This window comes from Spinacia oleracea, chromosome 2 (genome assembly GCF_020520425.1).
Source record: "Spinacia oleracea cultivar Varoflay chromosome 2, BTI_SOV_V1, whole genome shotgun sequence".
NCBI lineage: Eukaryota > Viridiplantae > Streptophyta > Magnoliopsida > Caryophyllales > Amaranthaceae > Spinacia > Spinacia oleracea.
Window position 1 is genome coordinate 49,992,947 of NC_079488.1, and position 11,366 is coordinate 50,004,312.

At 38.8% G+C, this 11,366-nt stretch overlaps 1 protein-coding gene across 1 annotated transcript; it reads left to right on the forward strand.

Annotated features, from left to right (window-relative positions):
• Nucleotides 1-4,673: 4,673 nt before the first annotated feature.
• Nucleotides 4,674-6,220, forward strand: LOC110796494 (protein FAR1-RELATED SEQUENCE 5-like). The gene is made up of 2 exons (XM_022001556.1): nt 4,674-5,470; nt 5,554-6,220. The coding sequence occupies exons 1-2, from the start codon at nt 4,674-4,676 to the stop codon at nt 6,218-6,220; spliced, it is 1,464 nt and encodes a 487-aa protein (XP_021857248.1).
• Nucleotides 6,221-11,366: the final 5,146 nt, after the last annotated feature.

The window sequence follows — 11,366 nt, forward strand, 5'->3', positions numbered from 1 at the left end:
ATTGCTAAAATCAATTCAGAATAGTTTAATAGTTAACGCATGTCCCTTCAATTATTTATGTTGAGCTAGTAAGGATAACCTTCCTCTGGAGTTATCGATGAGCACTCCTCTCGGTAGTTACAGTCCCCCGAACTCTCAATCTCTGCCCTGCGGGTGTACGTTGAGCGATCCCCACACCAGGGATCACAAGGGAACCTATGGCCGTCGTGGTCGAACATAATTGCACTCCCTTTATGTCACGATAACCGGGTTTTGTCAGTTTTTCTCATTGTCGTTAAAAACTGAATGGCGACTCCTATATTACTAGTCGATTGGGTGTAAACTCACAGGAAATCTAACTACACTTGATCTGACGACGTTACGCCCACGAGGGACGAGGTCATGCATTAGCCTCGTGCTTTTTCGACCCCCTCACAATAACCATGATAAAATAGCAAACCACCAAATTTCATATGAATCGAAGATTTATTAACTCAAAGTAGTATTATTAAACAAAATAAAAACAATTGTTGTTCAATCTCAACAAAAAAACATCCCACAGTTTGCAACAACCCGCAAGCGCAAAACTAACAAGAACCACGAAATAACATGTCTTAGAAGATGCTTGATATATACGGATATTTTTTATCAGTGTAGACGCCTTCAATGCATGGTTAAATTTCACTAGATTGGTGCATCAAAAAATTAATGAAAAAGTCAAACCAAGTTAACAAAACATCAAAACAACAGTCAAGGGAACAACAACCACAACAACAACAACAACAACAACAACAACAACAACAACAACAACAACAACATTAGGACAATATGACAGCGGTATAACACCAAACAACAGGACATCAGGAAGACAATAACAGGACAAAAGCAGCAGGACAACATCAGCGTAACAACAACGTCGTAACAGCAGCATCACAATAGTAGCGATGTAACAACAGCGTAACATCAAATTGGTTGTTACATTACATTTTTGTTGTCTTTTCCGAGGTTTTGAGCTATCCAACAAACTTTTCACACAAGTTAATTCGCTTTATACCTAAAGTTGGCAAACAACTTCACCGGCCAATCTAATCAGTCTCTCTTAATGTAAATGGCGTAGTTAAAATAATAAGTACAAAAAAAGAGTACCTTTTACAGTAAACAAAAAAAGCAAGACAAGAGAAATTTACTAACAAAAATATATTCAATGTAAGTTTTAAATTGAAACACAATTGAAGTTCATAATTAATAGCATAATAATTAAAATGGGTCATAGAAAAAATGTATCATCCAAATAATCATCTCCGTTCTACTCAATTAAACTCTGGGACATCATAAGAGTTTCTTAGTGTAGTCTTAACAACAACCTTACAAACTCAAAACGTAAAACACTTTTTGAGCTTGAGAAGCTAAAATGTATTGACGCTTACGAACTCAAAACAATATGTAATGATCCCTCAACCCTGGGCATGAACATCCCACCAATCGCATTTGAAAAAATGACTCGATTTTCTCCAATATATTAAGCTTCTATTGTTGAGCTTGAGAAGCTAAAATGTATTGACGCGTACGAACTCAAAACAATTTGTAATGATCCCTCGACCCTAGGCATGGACATCCCACCAATCGCATTTGAAAAAATGACCCGATTTCCTCCAATATATTAAGCTTCTATGATTTCTTGTAAGAGCCATACCATTCTAGATTTAAAGCTCCAGTTTCTCCTTTCACAAGAACCCCGCTATTTTATGTTTTTCTCCCCCTTTCACTTTCCTTAGTGCGATACGATACATCGACCCATTAACCATGTATCTATTGACAGACACCACTGCACGATCTGGACCTTGTGCCAATGATATTAAATTTTTGGTAGAACTTGAATGTTTTTTCTTGTACAATGTTTTGACCTATAAATATAAAAAATATAGGTTTTAGAGGATTGCTAAAATTATAAAAAGAAAATATTAAACAAGGATTTTATTTTATTAAAATTCTTACTAGATCTATATTCCACTTAATGAATTTTCTTTTACGAGAAAAAACCACCCCCCTGGCTTTGTCGCATCGCGATTAATTTTACCATAAAAATGTAGAGTATATATAATGGAATACAAAGTACAAACTTACTCGACGAATGGTTACACTTATTCACAATTTTCAACACATTTTAGTGAATTTTTTTTGTATCCCTTTGTACTAAGTAAACGAGGATTTTCCTTCCCAGATGCTCTACCTCTTGTCCCGAATATAAGCATGCAAGCAGTTGAACTAATATCTTCATCACCATTATCCTCACAAATACTATCTTGCTTGTTGAATTTTGTTTCTATATCATCCATACATCTTGAACAAAATGTCAATCACTCCCCTAAAAGACAACCTTCTGCCATTCATCCCTCTAGGTGACCTTTATTATGTACATATCCTTCTAGTTTGCTAAGATACTTGTTAAGTAGTACCACTAGTAAGTATTTTACTATTATCATTTGAATAAAAAAGAAGTACAAAAAATATAACTTTGCATATCTTTCAATAAGGTACATCCAATAATAATGAACTGGCCCGGTGATCAAAGCCTCGCTTGCAGGGAAGAAGAGAGTCAATTAGGCGCGAACAAAAAATGACAGTGTGTTGGGTTCGTTTAAGATTTGATCTCATTCTTTGATTTTGTTTCAATCCAATGGTTCACAAAGGTTGTTAGTTTTCATTATAGGGGAGGTTCTTGCCATAGAGAGAAAATTAGATCTTTCGCTTCCCTAGGCGCAGTGGATGGTTGTCCCTACTCACAAGCCATAACCTTCACAAAGGGAATTCCCCTTAATGTATCCACCATTTTGTTAAACAACGGGTAACTATATAAACGGACGGGAGCAACCCCAAAATCCAACTAACTACATCAGCACTCCAATATGCAACAAGGGGGATATCCATCCTTGGATTAACACCCTTAAATAAAGATCTTTGAAGATGGATTATCTCTGACGTTAGCAAACAACATTCACAAAGGGTGTTCCCCCTATTTTACTCACAAGTAGGGGTATGCAAAATTTGTCCAGACCATAGGCAATTAGTCCGATTTCTGGGTAGAGAAATATGATTTTTCGGTCTTCGATCTGGTACGGTCCAAAACCCTTTGAAATCGGGTTTTGGGTTGGACCGGTTTTTCCTTAAATATATAATATAAACTATTTAAAAAGTTAATTCTCTCCTTTAACATGTAAATATTACTATAATGAGATATATTTTATTTTAGCTTATAAAAAAGGACTTAAACAATTGATTTTTTTTTAAATCTTTTTTACCATAATTTTTCGAAAAAATAAAAAATGTATAGACTTCGGATTACAACCGGTCCGGATCGGGTTTTGGATCGATTTTCCGGTCCGGCCCGGGTCAGGTCCAAGCTTAAACGGTCCGGTCTCCGGGTCTTGAATTATCAAAATTCCATCCCTGGCTTAGACGAGAGGGTCTGGTTGTTTATTTATACGGTACTTGTAACATTTATACCACCACAAATATTAGGCACATTTACCTAGGAAATTGACAATACTAGGTTTGTTGGCTAAGTTTGTTCTTAAATATTTTCCCGATCCCCCATCCGGTCATCCCCATCATTCACTTTATTATGATGCAGCTAGCTAATGTTTTGTAAGTGGATAGAACACCTTTGTCTTTCACTTTTAAAGTATATGCAACACAAGTGAGATAAGTGGTGGAAACTTATTATCAAAATAAGCGAAAAGGCTACATCTACACAAGGGGTATGGAATAGTTCCATACCCTTGCATCTGATTGGTCCAAAATTTTGGTGATGAGCGGCAAACGTGGGGCAATTTGGGGGGAAATTTTTTTGTGGAATTGCGCCACTTTCACAATCCTTCCCTTTCCGGCCAACTTTGGTCCTAAAAAAAAATGGTAATTAATAATTTCAGACACAATTATCTCCCCAAAATTAGTTCCCCTAGAAATTAGCACTATTTAATTAATTAGAACTTAGCACTAATTATTACCCTAGAAATTAAAATCGAAAGCTTCATTGACGGGAGTCAATTTGAAGTGAATTTCCACGGCACCAGAGTTATACAAATTCCGTCAACAACAAAACTTCCGGCGACCTCTGCCGAGAGGTGGTTAGTATCAAATTCCAGCGTTACCAAAAGTTCCGGCCACAATAGGGTTTAAGAATCAAATTCCGATCACAACAAGAGTACCGGCGACCATAATTGAGAGGGTTTAATAATCAAATACCGTAGTCAACAAAAGTTCCGGCGAACACAACTGAGAGCTGGTAAATTCTATTCAATATTGCAATAATTATTTTGTTAAATTCGGCAATTGACCTGATACTTGTAGGGTATATTTATTCAATATCAAATGAAAGTATGAGTTAATTGGTGATATTTGTAATAATAAACAAGGGTGGGTATCAATTATTAAGTTAATGTTGCATCAAATGTATGTGTGAAATTTGGGTGGCGGAGTTGTCGAAGCCATTGATAGCAGAGTAGAGGGGATAAGGTGCTCAAATTTAGTATGATCAATTAAATACTCGAAAAAACATTTAGTATGACGTACCTGCATGCATGCAATGATAAATTGAATATTAATGTATAAATTGAAAATTTTAGTATGCCTTTGAATTATGTTTGTGTAATAGCAGCGTGATTTTGAAATTATGTTTGTGTAATGGCAGCGTGATGGATAACATAGAAGAGCATCCTAGGTTACCCATAGACCTGAATGAAAGTGGTGAAACAGAAGAATTAGTTAAACCTAGGGTAGGGATATGCTTTGTATCAGGAGCCGACTTTAGTAGATTTTGTCATGAATATGCTTACAGGGAAGGTTTCGAGCTTTTTATAAAAAGCAGTGAGTTGCTGAAAGAGTTTAAGGCTAAGGGGGTTTGTAGAAGAGGTGTAGGAGATAAAGAGGCGAAGCCAGATATGACGAAACGTATGAGGTTCAAATGTAAGAGTGGGGGTCAGGCAAAAACGGAAGGTTGTAATGTCACTGGTTGCAAAATGTTTGTTTATGGGGTTTTGAGGGGAGGAAAATATGACATAACGAGTTGTAAGCTGGCGCATAACCATGAACTCAATCCTTCGTGTAGTAATTTAATGGTTAACTATAGAAGTATTGATCAAGGAACGTTTGAGAGAGCGATCATCAATGATAACGCGGGAATTAGCATAAATAGGAACTTCAGTGCACAGGTTCTTGAGCATGGTGGGTTTGATAATATGACTTTCAACAATCGAGATCTGAGGAATGCAATTAATTTAGATCGACGTATGACAAGGTGTATGGGAGATGCAAGGGCACTAGAAGATTACTTCAAGAAGCAACATGAACTGAATAATGAATTTTATAGTTGTCTTAAAGTTGGTGAAGATGGGACGTTGTTGAATTCTTTCTGGTCTGATGCCCGGAGCAGAGATTCCTATAAATACTTTGCACATGTAATAGCATTCGACACAACCTTCTCTGTGAACAGGTGTTATTCTGAATTAACTTCTGCTAACCAAGAAACGTGAATGAATGAAATGTCGGGTGCTAATATGTTGTTTCCCCATGCAGGTTCCGTATGCCCTTTGCACCCTTTATCGGTATCAACCACCACGGATCATCTATAATATTTGGGGCTGCATTAATCACGCACGAAGACACGGAAAACTTTGTATGGGTGTTTGAGAAATTTCAGAAGTGCATGGGTACGAAACCAAAAGGAATATGTACAGATCAGTGTAGGGCGATTGGTAGAGCAGTGGAGGTTGTGTTCCCCGGTGTCCCGCACAGATTTTGTTTATGGCATCTCCTCCAGAATGCGGCGAAGAACCTGGGAACCAATGCCAATTGGAAAGATATTGACCGTTTAATACGTACAGCTGTCCATGATATGATGGATCTGGAAGAATTTGACGAAGCTTGGTGTATAATAATGGACAAATATGGTCTAAGGGAAGCAAGTTGGATGAAGGAGCAATATGAAACAAGGAGTCAATGGGCGCCCGCGTATTGTAGAGGCACTTTTTGGGCTGGGATGTCTTCCACGCAAAGGAGTGAAGGTATGAATAGGTTTTTTAAAACTCAAGTTAATTTACAATGTGGGTTTCTTACATTTGTGAAACGGTACGAGCAAGCTTTGAAGAATAAAGCCGCGGAGGAAGCAGATAATACTAGCGGAGTACGTTTTTCAAAAGTCGTACACAAATGTAATGTTTGCGGAGGTGAAGAAAGAGTGTGAAGGTTTGCTTCACACAAATGTTACGAAGAAGGACTATACACTGGGGTCAGCAGTATTCTACGTAGCTGTTGAAAGGTTCCGCACTGTAATTTGGCGAAAAAAAATTCAAGACCTTCGACGTGACATGTGATAAGTCTAAGGGTTAATTTTCGTGCTCGTGCAAATTGTTTGAGTTTAGAGGTATATTTTGCAGACACATAATTTGTGCCATGTGTTAGGTTATGATACATATGACACTACATAGATCATGCGGAAACAACCATTAACCCAGGACAACATATTATTTACACATAATCATATAGCATAATTTAGATGCATACTCTTTGTTGCGTGCCCTCCCTAGATGCGCCCGAACCGAACAAGAACAAGTCTTTTAGGACTCCAAGTGTCGTCCCTCCGTAGATAGTCCACAGCACGTCCGGATCCGCCTTAAGATTGACCAACTAGAATCGCCCTTAAGGTACTAGAAAATTTCGGCACTTTTGGAGCAAGATGTGTGTTTGAATTTTCTCTCAAAAAACTCACTTTTGAATACTTTGAAAACTTGTGTATAAATTATGACCCCTAGGCCTTTATTTATAGAGTTATGGAAAAGGAATCGTAATCCTAGTAGGATGCGAATTAATTGGAATTAGAATCCTACATGAATTCTATTTAATTAATTTATCCAATTAGGAATAGAAATTTAATCATACACTGACTCTTGTAGATTCAGGAATCACGCATGAGCACAAACTCACACACACACGGCAGCCACAAGGGCTGCCCATGCGCGTGCGAGCAGCAGCCCGCGCAGCACGGCCCACGCAGCCGTGGCCTCTTGGCGCGCGCTGGGCCTGCCTTGCGGTAGGCCTGGGCGCTGCCTTGGCTGGGCTTGTGGCGCGCATGCTTGCTGGGCGATGGCCCCGGCTTCGTGCTGGGCCTTCGTCCGGCAAGCCTCGTCCGATGCTAATTCGTACGATACGCTTCCGATTAAATTTCCATTTCCGGAATCTATTTCCGATACGAACAATATTTAATATTTCCGATTCCGGAATTAATTTCCGTTTCGAACAAATATTTAATATTTCCGTTTCCGGAATTATTTTCCGATTCCGGCAATATTTCCGATTCTGACAATATTTCCGTTTCCGGTAATATTTCCGATTCTGGTAATATTTCCATTTCCAATAATATTTTCCGATACGTACCATGTTTCCGTTTCCGGCAACATCTACGACTTGGATAATATTCATATTTCCGATACGATCCATATTTCCATTTCTGGCAATATCATCGTTTCCGGAGTATTCATTTCTTGCCTGTGACGATCTTAGCTCCCACTGAAACCAAGATCCGTCGGTTCCGAATATTCATAGATGGAGTATTTAATGCCATTAAATACTTGATCCGTTTACGTACTATTTGTGTGACCCTACGGGTTCAGTCAAGAGTAAGCTGTGGATTAATATCATTAATTCCACTTGAACTGAAGCGGCCTCTAGCTAGGCATTCAGCTCACTTGATCTCACTGAATTATTAACTTGTTAATTAATACTGAACCGCATTTATTAGACTTAACATAGAATGCATACTTGGACCAAGGGCATTATTTCCTTCAGTCTCCCACTTGTCCTTAGGGACAAGTGTGCATTTCCTAATTCCTTTGTCGCTCGATGCTTGCTCTTGAACATAAGGTAAGAGTTGTCATCCTTATTATGTCCAGAGGTGTTCCTCGGTTTCAGAGTTCAACTGATCAAATAAACAGATAATCATAGCCTATGATTCATCCGAGCACGGCCATGCATTTCACAGTTTCTAGCTCTCCGAGTGGCCTTGTACAACTTTTAAGCATCTCATCCCGATTTATGGGAGGACAATCCCAATCTTGCGATCTTGAGATTAGACTTCGTTTGATAGGTGATTACCTGAGCGTTGCCTTTATAGCCTCCTTTTACGGTGCGACGGTTGGTCAACGTCAAAGCAACCAGTTCTCAAACAAGTAATCTCAAATCACTCAGGTATTGAGGATTTAGTGTCTAATAATTTAATGAAATTTACTTATGACAGACTTTCATCTCTTACAGTAAAGTTTCATAGGTCTTGTCCGATACTAGTCTTCCCAAAGTAAGTATCTATGCAAATGATTATGACATTGCCATGTCCACATAGTTCAAGAAACAGAACTACTAGTCAACTTGCATTCTAATCGTCTAACGTTTTCTATGCGTCCAATTTTATAGAAAACTCCGATTAGGGACCATTTTCAACCTTTGACATTCAAGTTCACTTGATAGACATTTCTTAGTCACAGGACTGGTCCTGACAGTCTATCTTGAATATATCGTCAAATTGAAGGGACTCATCATTTAATAAACCACAAATTAAATGGAAAAATGAATTTCTTTCATTTATTGTGAATGATTAACCAATAATGTTTTACAAAGATTTAAACTCTAAAACTTTAAAACATTAAACAGAGACATCAAAGCCATTCTCCAATATGCTTGATTCCCATAGCTGCAGTGTGCGAGTTGTGCTTCGCTTGCGGCAGAGGTTGAGTTAATGGATCTGATATGTTGTCATCAGTTCCAATTTTGCTTATCTCGACTTCTTTTCTTTCAACGAACTCTCGTAGAAGGTGAAATCTACGAAGTACATGCTTGACTCTCTGGTGGTGTCTAGGCTCTTTTGCCTGTGCAATAGCTCCGTTATTATCACAATACAGGGCTATTGGTCCTTTAATGGAGGGGACTACACCAAGTTCTCCTATGAACTTCCTTAGCCATATAGCTTCCTTTGCTGCTTCATGTGCAGCAATGTACTCCGCTTCAGTTGTAGAATCCGCAATGGTGCTTTGCTTAGCACTTTTCCAGCTTACTGCTCCTCCGTTGAGGCAGAAGATAAACCCAGACTGTGATCTGAAATCATCTTTGTCGGTTTGGAAACTTGCGTCCGTATAGCCTTTAACAATTAATTCATCATCTCCACCATAGACCAGGAAGTCATCTTTGTGCCTTTTCAGGTACTTCAGAATGTTTTTGGCAGCAGTCCAATGCGCCTCTCCTGGGTCTGACTGGTATCTGCTCGTAGCACTGAGTGCGTACGCAACATCCGGGCGTGTACATATCATAGCATACATTATTGAACCAATCAATGATGCATATGGAATCCCATTCATTCGTCTACGCTCATCAAGTGTTTTTGGGCACTGAGTCTTGCTTAGAGTCATTCCATGAGACATGGGTAGGTAGCCTCGCTTGGAGTCCGCCATCTTGAACCTATCAAGCACCTTATTGATATAAGTGCTTTGACTAAGTCCAATCATCTTTTTAGATCTATCTCTGTAAATCTTGATGCCCAATATGTACTGTGCTTCTCCTAGATCCTTCATCGAAAAACATTTCCCAAGCCAAATCTTGACAGAGTTCAACATAGGAATGTCATTTCCGATAAGCAATATGTCGTCGACATATAATACTAGGAAAGCAATTTTGCTCCCACTGACCTTCTTGTATACACAAGATTCGTCTGCGTTCTTGATGAAACCAAAGTCACTGACTGCTTCATCAAAACGTATATTCCAGCTCCTGGATGCCTGCTTCAATCCGTAGATTGACTTCTTTAGCTTGCATACCTTTTTAGCATTCTTTGGATCCTCAAAACCTTCAGGCTGTGTCATAAACACAGTTTCTGTTAAAACGCCGTTTAAGAAAGCAGTTTTGACATCCATCTGCCATATTTCGTAATCGTAATATGCAGCGATTGCTAACATTATTCGAATAGACTTTAGCATTGCAACTGGTGAAAAGGTTTCATCGTAATCCACACCGTGGACTTGCCTGTAACCTTTTGCAACCAATCTAGCTTTGAAAACTTCAAGTTTCCCATCCTTGTCTTTTTTCAGTTTGAAAACCCATTTGCTTCCAATGGCTTGGTAGCCATCTGGCAAATCGACCAAATCCCATACTTGGTTTTCAGACATGGAGTCTAATTCAGATTGCATGGCTTCTTGCCATTGCTTGGAGCTAGGGCTCGTCATAGCTTGCTTGTAAGTCGCAGGTTCATCACTTTCAAGTAATAGAACGTCATAGCTCTCGTTCGTCAAAATACCTAAGTACCTTTCCGGTTGAGATCTATATCTTTGCGATCTACGCGGGGTAACATTTCTAGATTGACCATGATTCTCACCAGATTCTTCTAAAGATCTCTGAGTTTCATCCTGAATGTCATCTTGAGCATTCTCTAGAGTTTGTTGTTCGACTCGAATTTCTTCGAGGTCTACTTTTCTCCCACTTGTCATTTTGGAAATGTGATCCTTCTTCAAAAAGACACCATCTCGAGCAACAAACACTTTGTTCTCAGATGTATTGTAGAAGTAATACCCCTTTGTTTCCTTTGGATAGCCCACAAGGATACATTTGTCAGATTTTGGATGAAGTTTGTCTGAAATTAATCGTTTGACGTATACTTCACATCCCCAAATCTTAAGAAAAGACACATTTGGAGGCTTTCCAAACCATAATTCGTATGGAGTCTTTTCGACAGCTTTAGACGGAGCTCTATTTATAGTGAGTGCAGCTGTATTTAGTGCATGTCCCCAAAATTCTAATGGAAGTTCGGCCTGACCCATCATTGACCTGACCATGTCTAGCAAGGTTCTGTTCCTCCGTTCTGACACACCGTTCCATTGTGGTGTTCCAGGAGGAGTCAATTCTGATAGAATTCCACATTCTTTCAGATGGTCATCAAATTCATAGCTCAGATATTCACCGCCTCTATCAGACCGCAGTGCCTTAATCTTCTTGCCTAATTGATTCTCTACTTCACTCTGAAATTCCTTGAATTTGTCAAAGGATTCAGACTTATGCTTCATTAGGTAGACATAACCATACCTACTGAAGTCATCAGTGAAAGTGATAAAGTAGCTGAAACCACCTCTAGCATTTGTACTCATTGGTCCACATACATCTGTATGGATTAAACCCAATAGTTCATTTGCTCTTTCTCCAACTTTAGAGAAAGGTTGCTTTGTCATTTTGCCAAGTAAACATGATTCGCATTTACCATAATCCTCTAAGTCAAATGGTTCTAGAATTCCTTCCCTTTGAAGTCTTTCCAAGCGCTTCAAGTTTATATGGCCTAATCGACAATGCCACAGATAGGT